The sequence below is a fragment of the Oncorhynchus keta genome, chromosome 27 (assembly GCF_023373465.1).
Source record: "Oncorhynchus keta strain PuntledgeMale-10-30-2019 chromosome 27, Oket_V2, whole genome shotgun sequence".
Lineage (NCBI taxonomy): Eukaryota > Metazoa > Chordata > Actinopteri > Salmoniformes > Salmonidae > Oncorhynchus > Oncorhynchus keta.
This window is the reverse complement of record NC_068447.1, coordinates 21,201,456-21,218,252: the sequence shown is the minus strand read 5'-3', so window position 1 is coordinate 21,218,252 and position 16,797 is coordinate 21,201,456. Positions and strand designations below refer to the sequence as shown.

At 43.6% G+C, this 16,797-nt stretch overlaps 1 protein-coding gene across 5 annotated transcripts in view; it reads right to left on the bottom strand.

The window, feature by feature from the left end:
- grip2a (glutamate receptor interacting protein 2a) overlaps positions 1-16,797 on the bottom strand; it is a 61,691-nt gene that overhangs the window by 40,705 nt on the left and 4,189 nt on the right. For 4 of the 5 annotated variants that reach the window (XR_004820706.2, XM_035738131.2, XM_035738132.2 and 1 more), the window contains exons 2-9: positions 11,969-12,043; positions 7,646-7,781; positions 6,241-6,386; positions 5,626-5,712; positions 5,452-5,527; positions 4,583-4,728; positions 1,668-1,815; positions 1,295-1,464 (exon numbers count right to left, since the gene is read on the bottom strand). Coding sequence is in view for 4 of the 5 variants with exons in the window: in XM_035738131.2 (XP_035594024.2) it covers positions 1,295-1,464; positions 1,668-1,815; positions 4,583-4,728; positions 5,452-5,527; positions 5,626-5,712; positions 6,241-6,386; positions 7,646-7,781; positions 11,969-12,043 (984 nt within the window). In the remaining variant the exon portion in view is untranslated. Of the gene's footprint in view, positions 1-1,294; positions 1,465-1,667; positions 1,816-4,582; positions 4,729-5,451; positions 5,528-5,625; positions 5,713-6,240; positions 6,387-7,645; positions 7,782-11,968; positions 12,044-15,656; positions 16,137-16,797 lie in introns of those variants that run through there. The other variant, XM_035738134.2, reaches the window with a different exon arrangement.

Sequence of the window (16,797 nt, the reverse complement as noted above, 5' to 3'; positions counted from 1 at the left end):
GCCGGAGCAGTCTCTAGAATAAGTTCAATTGCCCTGGGTGGTACGAACAAAGGATCCAATTCTGGAAAGTCATATTCCTGTCCATAATGCTGGTGAGTTACCGCCGCTCTGATATACAAAAGTTATTTCTGGCTGTATGTAATAACACAAAAACATTTCTGGGCTAATAATGTAAGAAATAACACACAAAAAAATGAAATACTGCAAAGTTGCTTCGGAGCTAGAAGCAGAGCTGCCATATCTGTTGGTGCCATCTTACTAGCTAGAAAACTACCTAAACATTGCATAAACAAAAGACTGTGAAGGGGGGAGGAGAGGACGCCTTGGAGAGTGTTGGGATACTGCCCCTCTCCCCACCGGTGTGATTACTATCTCTGAGGGTTTGGAGCTTGAGGTAGTCACCTCATACAAGTACTTGGGAGCATGGACCCGTACACTGTCCTTCTCTCAGCACATATCAAAGCCACAGGTTAAATCTAGACTTGGTTTCCTCTATCGTAATCACTCCCCTTCACCCAAGCTGACAAACTAACCCTGATTCAGATGACCATCCTACCCATGCTAGATTAATGAGACGTCATTTATAGATTGGCAGGCTAGATGTTTTTTTGCCATTCGGCCATCAGATTTGCCACCAATGCTCCTTATAGGACACATCACTGCACTCTATACTCCTCTGTAAACTGGTCATCTCTGTATACCCGTCCAAGACCCACTGGTGGATGCTTATTTATAAAAACCCTCTTAGGCCTCCACATACAACACACGTTCTGACAGTCACATTCTGTTAAAGGTTCCCAAAGCACACGCATCTCTGAGTCCCTTCTCTTTTCAGTTCTCTGCAGCTAGCGACTGGAACGAGCTGCAAAAAACACTCCAACTGGACATTTTTATCTCTTCACTCAAAGACTCTTACTGGCAGTTGTGTCTGCTTTGAGTGATGTATTGTTGTGTCTACCTTCTTGCCCTTTGTGCTGTTGTCTGTGCCCAATAATGTTTGTACCATGTTTTATGCTGCTACCATGTTGTGCTGCTGTCATGTTGTGTTGCTACCCAGCTGTGTTGTTGTAATGTGTTGCTGCCATGCTATGTTGATATCCTAGGTCTCTCTTTATGTAGTGTTGTGTTGTCTCTCTTGTCATTATGTGTGTTTTGGCCTATATATATATATATATATATATATATATATATATATATATATATATATATAACCCAGCCGTCAATGTAAATAAGAATTTGTTCTTAACTGACTTGACTAGTTAAATAAAGGTTAAATAAAAAAATATATAAAGACCTGTGTCTTGAGGTCTCATGGGAAGTCTGCTCTGATTGGCTGTCAGGATCTCCAATTTAACAATGTCAGAGGTTTGGGCCAACAGCTGCGTGGCCTCCATCAGGGAACAGTGCTCAGTACTGGTCCCATCTATACACAGGAGAAGATCACCTATATGCAATGCCCCACACCTGAGAGAGAGAGAGAGAGAGAGAGAGAGAGAGAGAGAGAGAGAGAGAGAGAGGGGTAGGAAAGGGACAGACAGAGAGGGGTTTGAAAGTAGAAAAGCATATTACATTTAGTATAAAGCTATTTTCATGCAAAATACAGTATGATCTCTTTGGTATGCAAGTAAAAAAGTTTTACATTGATAGTGACAAGAGGCTTGGCTCACCTCTCCACCACACTGGCCTGTTTGATTTTGTCAATGACGATGACCTGCTTGTTCCTGTACACTGCAGTAGCCAGGCTGACACCCAGGCTGGCTGCAGGACACTTCACTATCTCCACCAGCAGGGGGCCAGAGGCCTGCTGCACAGACTCTGAGAGAAAGATAGACATGCACGGCATTAGGGAGGAATATCCATAGTACTGTAGTGAATTGATGAGGTTGCTTGGTGTTGGGTTAATAAGGTCACTACAGTACAGTGATGAAATCAGTGTCTGAGTACTTAAGAAACGTTATAATTATAATTTCCATTTACTTTGTCTTCATTATCCCCTCTCTCTAAATTGAAGACCCCATTATTTTATTTCAGGGGACATTTGGTTTGTTAATGATGTTTTCCCACTTTATTCCAAACAAGGATATTCCCATTTAATTCACCTCAACCCACCTCACTTAACATTTAACTCCGGCAGCACAGATGTCAAGCTGTCTCAGCTGATGACATACGGTATGAGACATGCTATCCAGTGATAACGGATGACCTTAGACTTGGGCGAAGATTTACCTTCCAACAGGACAATGACCTCAAGAATATAGCCGAAGAAATGCTGGAATAGCTTCAGAACAAGAATGTGAAAGTCCTTGAGTGGCCCAGCCAAAGCCCAGATTTGAATCCCATTGAAAATCCGTGGAATGACTTGAAGATTGCTGTTCACCGCCGGTCCCCATCTTACTTAACAGTGCTTGGGAAAATCTACTAGGAAGAATTGGATAAAATCCCCAAATCCAGATGTTCAAAGCTGATACAGACATACCCAAGATGACTCAAATCAAATCATCCTTTATTTGCCACATGCGGTGAATACCACAAGTGTAGACTACCGTGAAATGCTTACTTGCAAGCCCTTAACCAACAGTGCAGTTCAAGAAGAAGAAAATATTTACCAAATAGGCTAAAATAAAAAGCAATTATAAAAAGTAACACAATAAGAATAACAGAGCTACAGTATATACAGGGGGCACCGGTACCGAGTCAGTGTGCAGGGGTACAGGCTAGTTGAGGCCATCTGTACATGTAGGTGGGGGCGAAGTGACTATGCATAGGTAACAAACAAACAGCGAGTAGCAGCAGTGCACAGGGGGGTCGGGGGGGTACAAGCTGTTGAGGAGCCTTTTGGTCCTAGACTTGGAGCTCCGGTACCGCTTGCCATGCGGTAGCAGAGAAAACAGTCTAGAACTTGGTGAATGGAGTCTCAGGAAGCTTGGCCCCGGTGATGTACTGGGCCGTTCGCACTACCCTCTGTAGCGTCTTACAGTCAGATGCCGAGTAGTTTCCATACCAAGCGGTGATACAACCGGTCAAGATGCTCTCGGTGGTGCAGCTGTAAAACCTTTTGAGGATCTAGGGACCCATGCCAAATCTTTTCAGTCTCCTGAGGGGGAAAAGTTTTTGTTGTGCCCTCTTCACAACTGTCTTAAAACGTTTGGACCATGATAGTTTGTTGGTGATGTGGGCACCAACAGAGATGCATACAAAGCTCTCCCCCGCCCTACATTTGGCAAATCTGACCGTAATTCTATTTTCCTAATTCCTGCTTACAAACTAAAACTAAAGCAGGAAGTACCAGTGACTCACTCAATACGGAAGTGGTCAGATGACGCGGATGCAACACTACAGGACTGTTTTGCTAACACAGACTGGAATATGTTCCGGGATTCATCCAATGACATTGAGGAGTACACCACCTCAGTCACCGGCTTCATCAATCAGTGCATCGCCGACATCGCCCCCACAGTGACTGTACGTACATATCCCAACCAGAAGCCATGGATTACAGGCAACATCTGCATCGAGCTAAAGGCTAGCGCTGCCTCTTTCAAGGAGCGGGAGACTAATCTGGACGCTTTTCCCTGGTTGCACCTGATATGCTGGTAAAATGTTGGTAAAACTGATTTAAGGTTGCCTGCATTAAAGTCCCCGGACACTTTGGAGCTCCGCTTCTGGGTGAGCGTTTTCTTCTTTGCTTATAGCCTTATAGATTTGGTTGAGAGTGGTCTTAATGCTAGCTTCTCTTTGTGGTAGTAAATAGACGCTACGAATAATACAGATGAGAACTCTCTTGGTAAATAGTGCGGTTGACAGCTTATCATAAGGTACTCTACCTCAGGAGAGTAATACCTCAAGACATCTGTTAATACCTCTCACCAGCTGTTATTGACATAAATACACACACCCCCACACCTCGTCTTACCAGAGGTAGCGTCTCTGTTCTGCCGGTGCATGGAAAATCCCACCAGCTCTATATTCTCAGACTCATAGCTTTATTCGCCGCCAAATGTGCTTCCACAAAGTATTGACTCAGGGGTGTGAATACCTATGTAAATTAAGTATTTCTGTATTTATTTATTTTTAATTGGAGGAGAACAGACTGAAGGGTTATTTGATATTTGACCATGCCAAACTGACGCAAGCTCTCGGTCCTCAACATTCTGCACCCTTCTGTGAGGCTCTTTCGGGGGCAGGAACATCTGTCTGTCTAACTGACTGTCTGACTGACTGACTGACTGACTGTGAAGCACTAGTTCTAATTAGGGTATATAAAAGCCTAGATCTCTGTAACATGCAAAATGAAAGAAAATAATCCTAAACTTCCGGGTGATTTGGCTTGCTTACATATGGTATAGAGTCGACTTCAATATTAGAATCAGTAGAGTATTTATTGTATGTACCTGCTCTACCATTCCTACTAAGTGTTGACATGTTTTGTCGTCGTGTGAATCCCCAGTGGCGGCTTGTGAGCCACGAACACTCGCTCTAATACATTCTTGTGGAACGGGCGCATAATTTACCCTCAGAGCGATGTTGCCTTGCCTGCCGTATTCTCACATAATACCCCTCCGACCAGCGTGTGTGTGCTCACCCATGACGGAGACGTCATACTCAATCAGGAACAGGGCTTCCTGGCTACACTGCATCAGCATAGTGAGGGTGTCAGCGTGCTTCTCTCGGTTTAAGGGCATCCCATCCACGCTCAGCACGCGGTCACCAGCCTTCAGTGTGCCCTCTCTGTTAGGGAGACAGAGAGAGAGGTGAGAGAACACTAACCCTTAAGTGTGCATGAAGGAGAGGGCATCGAATGCAGGCACTCTGTCCACACAGACACATCACATGGTCACCATCTTTCTGTTTGCTGTCTCTAGGAATAGAGGAACTTTCAAAAGGGAACAAGGTGTTTTGGACATTGCAGTACAGTCATATTTCGCCACCAAACAGCTCCCAATGTCCTCTCTCTGGTAAAAGATAGATTCTACCTCTGACCTCTCAGGAAATGAATGAACATAAATTAATAAGCATAAATAATATCTATATATTCTCTCATGGTGTACAGTACACTCAACATATCACTGTTTGATGTATATACAATGTATGTTGCCCTTAATCTTCTGAGAAATCCTGGACAGAAACAGTGCAGTACAGCATTCAGCTAGCTAGTCCCTAGCCTTAGGATGAAGCTTGCTCTTTATACTGTTAATGTGGATATAACATTAATGCATGACTGCATTTCCATAGGTCTGGGGGGCACGCATCACTACATCTTTTCAATAGCATTTGCCATTGAAACAAATGGCAAAGAGAAAACCAGGTCCAGCAAGCTGTACCGATTGCACACAGATACATACACTGACTGAAAACAAGGCATTCCAGAGCTTCTTAATTGCTTACTCATGTGAAATTACTCATGAGGGAATAATCACATGTGTGCACACACACACCTATGCATGTCTTTACCTATCAGCAGGACCCCCGGGCCGTACGTAGGTCACTACCAGAGGACGAGACCTGTGCCAGTCTTCATGGAACCCTCCTAGAGAAGCAGAACACACACGATCAGGTTCAATCTTTCATCCTCTGCCACCCTTCATTATACACACTGTACATTCTAGCAGACTGAATGATGCCCACCTCTCATGACGAATCCAAAGCTGTTACCCTCTTTGTATAGGCACACCTCTATGGTCTTAGATATGACACCTACGGGAGCATTCTGGACTGGAAACAGAGATGGGGAGAGAGAGAACAACTGTCACATTCATGATTCACATTCAGTGTTTTAACCTGAGTCTTGTTTTCCCCTCTCGTTTGAAGTACAGGGTCCTTGGGTTCAGGGTTAGTGTTAACTGCCAATGTGAGTTGCTGTTTTGGTCCTTATGGGTCAAAACTGGATCATCCAGTGGAGGGAGGACAGCTCATGGCTAGAATGGAAAGGTATCAAAGAAATCAAACACCATCAAATGAGCGTGTCTTCAGATTGAAAATGACACCAGCCTCCACTGGGATTCTGATTAGTTTGTTTACTTGCTGGGTCACAGTCCAGAAATAAATTGACAACTACTGTACTGGAATAATGTCCCAGCATGAGAAGATAACAACAGAGAGAAGTGGATGCTTTTTCAACCAAGAACAAAGGCAAGCTATGTTGACCTTATCTCCACTACTGTATATGTTATTTGAAAATATATGGATATTATAGACCTACTATAATAGATGCAGGACGATACACACTAGAAGTGCTCATACCAAAGGGAGGTAATTCGTACTCCACTTCCAGCACCACACGTTCCCCTATGTTCTTCAGCAGGCTGATGATCTCTTCGTGGCGGAGCTTGGACAGGTTGATGCCGTTCACAGACTTGATGTAGTCTCCCACATTCAGCTGGTCACTCCTACAAGGAGAGAGGAGAGCTACAATAGAGCACAACCCCAGCAGAGAACATTGAAGACGTTGCTTGATGAGTTTTTCCTGACGATGTCACTTAGACAGGGAATATCTCTGGATTGGTTGGGTCACATGTTTAGGAAAACCTCCTGGCCCCACTAATGATAAACTCTGAAAACAACATATTATCTCCTGATTGATGGCTTCAGAACGTTGTTGTGTATCTTCATCACTGCCCTGTCATGACTAATGTTCGGCATCTTTGTAGCAGAAAGTCTGTCTAATTATAACACAAGCTATGCAAATAGATGCAACCCTAGAATTCTTCAGACAGACAGACAGACAGATAGAGATGAGAGACATGTTTCACATGATGTCTCCCATGTGACATTGTGAGTCAACACGATGCTCATTTGGATGCTAATTAAATAGATGTGCTGCTCTGCTACACCTCTGGGCTACTGCCAATCGCTACAGTGACTCAGGACACACACATCAGCATGAGCCTACCAAACACGGTCATACGCTTTCATCATAACATAGATATATTGTGTGTATGAGATCAACCGAGTCGACTAGCAAACAGGCCAGTGGTGTAATGGTTATAATAGCAGTGAGATAAGCTGTTAAGTAATATCACGATTGTCATATCTAGTCGGTTGACCACATTCTATACTGAGACACTTTTGTGGTGGCAGAAATAATGACATTTTCCAGTATTTAATATGAGTGTGTGTAATAAATAAAGATGAGAGGCTGCAGTCACATGCCACTTAGTCACTCTGAAGCGTGAGAGAGCTTTCCACTGCGTTTATGGCTGACATAAGGACAAATTATATGAATTGAATGTTTATTCAACTATCTTTACTGAAATAACATGGCTCCACATAGAAACATTAAATCACTATGAATACCAAGAGAATTGGGAGGCAATTAAATAAAGCAGGCTTAAAACAGTTCTCTCTACATTAACTTAATACCAATTAATTCACTGTAGTAAGATGTTATTTAATTTAGTTTGTGTGATAGGGAACATCCATATTTATCTTGTTTATTAACATAGGAGACCCTCTCCTAAACTATGCTCTGGTGGAATATCAGTTCCAGGCTCCACATCACCCAGTAAACAGCTGGTCTCCTGCAGCGTTTATGATCCCCAGGTTAGTGTGAGGCGGTGTGTTACAGTGTGGATGATGTAGGTAACACATACAGACAGCTCGCTGCGGTTGCCAGGTTACGGATGTGTCATCTCAGTGGAGATCTCACCTGGCAGCTAGCCCACCTGGCCGTAGGTTGGACACTCTGGGCTTGCCGTCCTTATCGGACCCCCCGGAGATGGTGAGGCCCAAGCTGCTGCCCTCCCTCTTTATTAGGTCCACGGTGGTCACACCCCGGTAGTCTTCTACACACACACAGGGACACACAGGAAGACACACAGGGACACACAAGAACAAACAGGGACACATAGGAACACACAGGGTCACACAGGAACATACAGGGACACATAGGAACACACAGGGGCACACAGGAACATACAGGGACACACAGGGATACACAGGGTCACACAGGAACATACAAGGACACACAAGAACAAACAGGGACACATAGGAACACACAAGGGCACACAGGAACATACAGGGACACACAGGGATACACAGCGACACAGGGAAAAAACACAGGAGGAACAGTGGATGGACAGAGTCACTGAGTCAGCATCCATCTGGGACACAGAGTCTGTTTGTCTGAACTGTTACAAACACGGCTTGATTATCTCTGCCTCTGACATTCTGTCTCTTTCTCTACCCCTCATTATCTCTCTCTGTCTGACTCACTTTCTCTCTCCCCCTCCCTCTACTCTCTGATGATGGATGTTATGGATAGGGGATGGAGTCTGCTCCATATAAACTGATGGACGTCATGGATGGGGGATGGGGTCAGCTTCATATAAACTGATGGATGTCATGGATCGGGGATGGGGTCAAGCTTCATATAAACTGATGGATGTCATGGATAGGGGATGGGGTCTGCTCCATATAAACTGATGGATGTCATGGATGGAGGATGGGCTCAGCTCCATATAAACTGATAGATGTCATGGATAGGGGATGTGGTCAGCTCCGTATAAACTGATGGATGTCATGGATAGGGGATGTGGTCAGCTCCATATAAATTGATGGATAGGGGATGGGCTCAGCTCCATATAAACTGATGGATGTCATGGATGGAGGATGGGCTCAGCTCCATATAAACTGATAGATGTCATGGATAGGGGATGTGGTCAGCTCCGTATAAACTGATGGATGTCATGGATAGGGGATGTGGTCAGCTCCATATAAATTGATGGATAGGGGATGGGCTCAGCTCCATATAAACTGATGGATGTCATGGATGGAGGATGGGCTGAGCTCCATATAAACTGATGGATGTCATGGATGGAGGATGGGCTCAGCTCCATATAAACTGATGGATGTCATGGATAGGGGATGTGGTCTGCTCCATATAAACTGATGGACGTCATGGATAGGGGATGTGATCTGCTCCATATAAACTGATGGACGTCATGGATAGGGGATGTGGTCTGCTCCATATAAACTGATGGATGTCACGGATAGGGGATGTGGTCAGCTCCATATAAACTGATGGATAGGGGATGTGGTCAGCTCCATATAAACTGATGGATGTCATGGATAGGGGATGGGTCTGCTCCATATAAACTGATGGATGTCACGGATGGGGATATGGTCAGCTCCATATAAACTGATGGATGTCATGGATAGGGGATGTGGTCAGCTCCATATAAACTGATGGATGTCACGGATAGGGGATGTGGTCAGCTCCATATAAACTGATGGATAGGGGATGGGCTCAGCTCCATATAAACTGATGGATGTCATGGATGGAGGATGGGCTCAGCTCCATATAAACTGATAGATGTCATGGATGGGGGATGTGGTCAGCTCCATATAAACTGATGGATGTCATGGATGGAGGATGGGCTCAGCTCCATATAAACTGATGGATGTCATGGATGGGAGGATGGGCTCAGCTCCATATAAACTGATGGATGTCATGGATAGGGGATGTGGTCTGCTCCATATAAACTGATGGATGTCATGGATGTGTGGTCAGCTCCATATAAACTGATGGATGTCATGGATAGGGGATGGGGTCAACTCCATATAAACAGATGGATGTCATGGATAGGGGATGTGGTCTGCTCCATATAAACTGATGGATAGGGGATGTGGTCTGCTCCATATAAACTGATGGATGTCATGGATAGGGGATGTGGTCTGCTCCATATAAACTGATGGATGTCACGGATAGGGGATGTGGTCAGCTCCATATAAACTGATGGATAGGGGATGTGGTCAGCTCCATATAAACTGATGGATGTCATGGATAGGGGATGTGGTCAGCTCCATATAAACTGATGGATGTCATGGATGGAGGATGGGCTCAGCTCCATATAAACTGATAGATGTCATGGATGGGGGATGTGGTCAGCTCCATATAAACTGATGGATGTCATGGATGGAGGATGGGCTCAGCTCCATATAAACTGATGGATGTCATGGATGGAGGATGGGCTCAGCTCCATATAAACTGATAGATGTCATGGATGGGGGATGTGGTCAGCTCCATATAAACTGATGGATGTCATGGATGGGGTCAGCTTCATATAAACTGATGGATGGGGATGGGGTCAGCTTCATATAAACTGATGGGTGTCATGGATCGAGGATGGGGTCAGCTTCATATAAACTGATGGATGTCATGGATAGGGGATGGGGTCACCTCCATATAAACTGATGGATGTCATGGATGGGGGATGTGGTCAGCTCCATATAAACTGATGGATGTCATGGATGGAGGATGGGCTCAGCTCCATATAAACTGATAGATGTCATGGATGGGGGATGTGGTCAGCTCCATATAAACTGATGGATGTCATGGATGGGGTCAGCTTCATATAAACTGATGGATGGGGGATGGGGTCAGCTTCATATAAACTGATGGGTGTCATGGATCGAGGATGGGGTCAGCTTCATATAAACTGATGGATGTCATGGATAGGGGATGGGGTCTGCTCCATATAAACTGATGGATGTCATGGATAGGGGATGTGGTCAGCTCCATATAAACTGATGGATGTCATGGATAGGGGATGTGGTCAGCTCCATATAAACTGATAGATGTCATGGATAGGGGATGTGGTCAGCTCCATATAAACTGATAGATGTCATGGATAGGGGATGTGGTCAGCTCCATATAAACTGATGGATGGGGGATGTGGTCAGCTCCATATAAACTGATGGATAGGGGATGTGGTCAACTCCATATAAACTGATGGATGTCATGGATAGGGGATGTGGTCTTCTCCATATAAACTGATAGATGTCATGGATAGGGGATGTGGTCACCTCCATATAAACTGATAGATGTCATGGATAGGGGATGTGGTCAGCTCCATATAAACTGATGGATGTCATGGATAGGGGATGTGGTCTGCTCCATATAAACTGATGGATGTCATGGATAGGGGATGTGGTCTGCTCCATAAAAACTGATGGATGTCATGGATAGGGGATGTGGTCACCTCCATATAAACTGATAGATGTCATGGATAGGGGATGTGGTCAGCTCCATATAAACTGATGGATAGGGGATGTGGTCTGCTCCATATAAACTGATGGACGTCATGGATAGGGGATGTGGTCTGCTCCATATAAACTGATGGATGTCATGGATAGGGGATGTGGTCAGCTCCATATAAACTGATAGATGTCATGGATAGGGGATGTGGTCAGCTCCATATAAACTGATGGATGTCATGGATAGGGGATGTGGTCTGCTCCATATAAACTGATAGATGTCATGGATAGGGGATGTGGTCTGCTCCATATAAACTGATGGACGTCATGGATAGGGGATGTGGTCTGCTCCATATAAACTGATGGATGTCATGAATAGGGGATGTGGTCTGCTCCATATAAACTGATGGATAGTGGGGTGGGGTCAGCTCCATTTAAACTCAGTACATTCCCCATAATGGGATGGAATTCAGTGAATTAATTGAAAAAGTACATCTTGACAGAAAAAAATGAAATTATTACAGATTTGTAAATTAAATTTCCTGAACAGAATTGAGGATAAATTGGGCTTGACACTAGCTCTGATGGATATCTAGTTGTAGTGCCTTCAGATGCTGTAGTTGTTTGTGGAGGTTATGTACTTGGTCCCATTCTGTCTCTGGCTCTGGCCACAATGTGCTGTGCTGTTAAATCATGCTAAATTCATGGGGGGAGAGGACTCCTTTTGTCTCCAACGACAGGTATGCGACATAGACATATTTCCTCCTTATCTAAGCACTACAGCACAAGATATTCATAACAGTGCCACACCTATCAACCAACGCAGCGAAGACGTGATGGAACATGTGTGATCAAACAATCACATTGAAAAGCTTCACTCCTTCAGATATCCTTACATCTTGGAGAGAGTAAGGCTGAAAATATTGGACATGGTACCACAGAGGAGAAACAGTGGAATCACTGAAAGTCACAGTAAGGTGTAACCCCACTGTACCTGCAATACTGCGTCTCCTGGAGGCATGGTCGGTCCCTCCAGAGTCCTTGTTGCCCTTAGAGTAGGGCCCGTCATCTGAAACAATGAAAGGAACATTTGGTGAATAATATGGATGTTTGGAGAACTACTACAGTATGTAAGGAATGTGTCTCCTGAGAGAGGAGAGGGAGGAGGGGGGAACCTGACACCAACACATCCCCCATCCATACGCTGACAGCTGCCAGGGCCTCGTTTAACCCTTTGATCCCCATTAGAGGGAGTGTGGACATTAGAGAGAGGTACAACAGGAAGAAACTCCTCCAACAGGCACTTAGGTAACTCAAACAGAATACTGGCAGGTCAATCTGTGACCCGGAAGGTCATGCTGCTCTGTTTCCACAGTAATATAGTGGGAAGGGTCAAGAGATCAAGACAGCTAGTTTTAGTGTGAGACAGAAGCCACACAGAGAACCCTATTAGACACATTAGGAGTAAATGGAATTTTCTCCAATAGACGCTGATCTGAAGATAATGTTGCCTTTAGATTTGGAGTAGCTGATCATAGATTTCTGTCCACAGGCATCTTCTACCTGCAGTGAAACATTATACACCAAGATGGTGCAAACAGCATACGTTAGAGCTGGGAAATACTCTTGAGGGGACGTGTTGTGGTTAATGGACTGTTCAGGCATGTGGAGAATACAACCACTTTCAGTCATCTACAACAGCTGCTACAGAGGAAACCAGGAAATGCTCTATCTCTTCTTATAGGATTTTACAGTGGGAGCCATTACTGCCACAGCAGCACCGGGCCCAGATTAGCAGTGGCCCTGCTTTGCCTGGCTGTTTGAAGCTGGATACAGCAGCGTGGGTATGTCAGCATTCGCGATGATGAGAAATCTGACGCTGCACTTCCTAAAATCCAGTCCACTGAGGACTACATTTTCAACCAAGTGATTTAAACAGCACATTACACACTTAAAGGTCCAATGCAGCCGTTTTATCTCAATATCAAATCCTTTCTGGGTACCAATTAAGTACCTTACTGTGACTGTAATTAAAAGGTTAAAAAAGAAACAAAAATAGCTCAAGAAAGAATTTTGCCAGGAGTGTCTGGGAGTGGTCAGAGAGAAGGGTCTAATTGGAGGAGCCTAATGGGAGGGATGTGTGATCTGAAAACTAGCTGCTTCTGGCAGAGATGAGGGCAAACTCTTGTTGTTGGTCTATTAACTTATATCAGGCAGATCAAACCCCACCCAGCCAAAAAAGCTGACATTTCAGGCAGTCTTTTCAAACAGCTGTTATAAATATAAATATATATATATCAGTAGAATAAAAAACATATTGATATCAGTAGAATAATGGGCCTAAGTGATATCCGTATAGCCCCTACACCACTGCTGTCGTAATACCTCCAAGCGCTTATTCAAGATGGTCATAATATAATAATAGTACAGCAGTCAGATCATTGGAGGACATACGGTAGCTTGCACTGCACTCTACAAAAACCTATTCCTGCGATCCATCAAACACATTTGGTGTCGTCATAGGCTGCGTTTACACAGGCTGCACAATTTTGATAATTTCTTTCACTATTGGTCTTTTGACAAATCACATCAGATCATTTGACATCAGATCTATTTCAGAGCTGATCTGATTGGTCAAAAGACCAAATCGGGAAAGATTTATCAGAATTGGGCTGCCTGTGTAAATTCTGCCATAGTAGTCTCTGGCTTGTGGTCAGACTTGCTCAGGGCAGAGAGAACAAACTTAAACTTGTGCCTTTTTTCAATGCTGATTTGAATGTCATTGAGAAAACAGAAAGGTATCAAAGTATTTTTTCACAAACATCCTTTCTGCATTTAAAAGTAACCCTAGAAGTAGCCTAATCATCTATATTTTAAAAAGTATCTGTGATCTGATTACAATACTTTTGCTGGTCATGTAAAAGATTACAGTTGTTGTTTTTTTAGTTGCATGTACTCCACAACCCTGGACATGTGTGTGGGTGATATTGCTGTTCTGTGTTGTTTTTTGCCCTCAATTAACCCTTCATCCACTTTGGTATCATGACTCTTAATCCATAATATTACATCACCAACTAAACTCACATTCTGAAATATTCAATGGGGCCAGCCTTTGGTCAAAAATGGAAAAATTATGAATTTTCATTATTTGCATGCATTGAACTAATTTGCACAAAGACAAAATAACACGGGGTGTATCTCACTAGTCTTAAATGGTTCTTCTCCTTGCCTGTTTTCTTTCATCTAGTGAAAACAACTACCTGTTACTAGTAGGTAATTTATCAATCATTTTCTTTCAGCTTTCCTATATTTTCAGATCAGTGCATTTGAAGGAAAGAGACTAGGAGAATATTTGTCTTCTGAGATGCACTCCATATCATTGTGGAGGTTGATAAAGCTACATGTTAACTGAAAAATCTGCAGAAATAATATAATAATCCAACATAGTGAGAGTTGACCAAAACAAAGCTCAAGGGCATGCAGGAATATGCATACTATGATCATGTACGACCTTCTATTCACTTCCTTGCAAAAATATCCTGCTCAACAGCCTTAGATCACACGCGCATGGTGGCCACTCACGCGCACACATACACACATGCACCAGTTTAGAAACATCATTAGTGATCTTGATTGGCCAATCATAGGCGAAATATGTGATTTATTTAACTGGCTTAATCAATTTAGCAGCCAAAACAAACAAAAAAACTGACCTGAGCAACAACAATTAACTGGGTATGGCACGGCATGATTCTGCTGGTAGAAGCATGCTGTCTTGGCAGAGGGAATACTCAACTACTATCTGTGGCTCAAGGGTCAAGAGCAGAACTGCAATACCATACATTTGAGATCTGCAAACAGGACTGTACTTACAACATTACTGAAAGTGGTGTGCAAAGTAATCAGAAAACTACAGTCAGCCCCATGTATTTCTGGTGAGTCAATTAACTCAATGTAATTCAGGGCACTGTACCTATCTCCCTCAGAACCAATCAGAATGTAGGTTAAATGTGGGGGCCGCTCTGATAATGGTTTTTAAATCAAAATGCTATTTTCAGAGGTACATTTTTTAAATAAACTGGGCTCCAGTAGACCCAGTTTGCATTTTTATATCAGCCCCCACTTCAGACTGCAATCTGGTATTCAGTACTGTCTGGCTTTAATCAAATGGCATTGACGTCTACTGTGCCTTATTAGCTAAATAATAGATATGATGGTGCTTGACAGAGCTGTCATTTAAAAAGTTAAATAAATATATGTAGGAAAATATATGTAGGAAAAGATATGTAGGAAAAGATAATCACATTCCCAGATGATCAAATAACTTCTAATGACAGAAGGCTGACATCCACAGGTATAACTACAGGTACAAAAGCAGGAAGTTGATGCTCCTCTGTTGAGCAGCATGCATCACTACACATTTCATATTCATAAGTAAATACTATTACAGGCGCTAACGATAGTCATAAATCCATTACTATGACAATTACACTACTAGGGTGTAGCACTAGAGTATACTGTTAACCAATCAGCATTCAGGATTACACCCACCCGTTGTATACTGTAGCACATATGACAGACATTACACACTAACTACACAGCTACAGTACATATAGCTAGCTATATCATGTCTGTGATATTCATTCATATGATTCCAGTCAGTGGGTTTAAGGCAGTCTTACCGATGCTGCTATTCTTCGCCTCTCTCCTCAGACCACACAGCATGTCTGCAGTCCTGTCAAAACATCCGATTTGAGAGGAAAGTAGCTGTTCTGTTGTGGTGGCCAGCGGACCCAGCGAGGTGCCCCTGGGAATACTGTCTGTCTGTCCGTCCTCAGAAACCCAGTCTTCTTCTCTTCATATCACTGTTCTACTTGAAGCATATCTTTATTTATTGCAAATTACATAACAAATCCTGATCCATGTTTTTGCCCATGAACTGTTTGAACTTGATAACAAACAATTTGCTTGTTGCTGTAATAAGTCATTCCCACAGACAGACGGAAAGCAGGGACACTAAATGATCAAAGCAACAAAGGAATCATCATCTCTCCTTCTTTTCCTCCCAACATGCTGAGGTTCCTTTAAAGGTGTTCCTGGTCACGCTTCCTATTCCAGAGGAATAATCCTCCCCTTGTTCACACACTCACATACCCGCTCACACACATACAAACCGTCAGACACACTCACACAGCCTCAGTGACTGTGTCGGAGAGGGTCTTTCTCCCTCTCTTTGCCAGAGGGGTGTGATGGAGCAGTCACACCCCCTGCACACACACGCACACACTCCCTACAGTCAAGCGCACAATCAACGCCACCCCCATATCCATTGTCGCTTTGAGCCCATAAAATATCAGCCACACATTTTCCACACTAGTCAGTGACCATCTTATTGTACCACCATAGTTATCCCACCCACACACACTGGCTAGCTAATGCCTGTGTGCTTTTTCCCTCACATGCATTCAATTCTACCTCACATTCCATAGGCTCATCACAATGATTGTTATCTGCTTATACAAGAGCATCACTACATATAAACGTATATTCATGCTGCGACAAAGCCAAAAGAGACTGTGATTTTCTTTGAACTGCTTGAACTGCTGACCATATAATTCTGTCTTTTACATCAGCCATTTGGCTGCAATGGATATAAATCGAATCAACGATATGCTTTCTCTCTTTCAATCAGTGGAATCTGTGGAGTGCTGTACATCTCATGTTCCCTACTCTGGGTGAGAGGGCTCTTTGCCCCACTGCATCTCTGCTGCCATCTGCCATCTGCCCTCCACCCAGACACATACAGAGAGGGGTTAACACGGC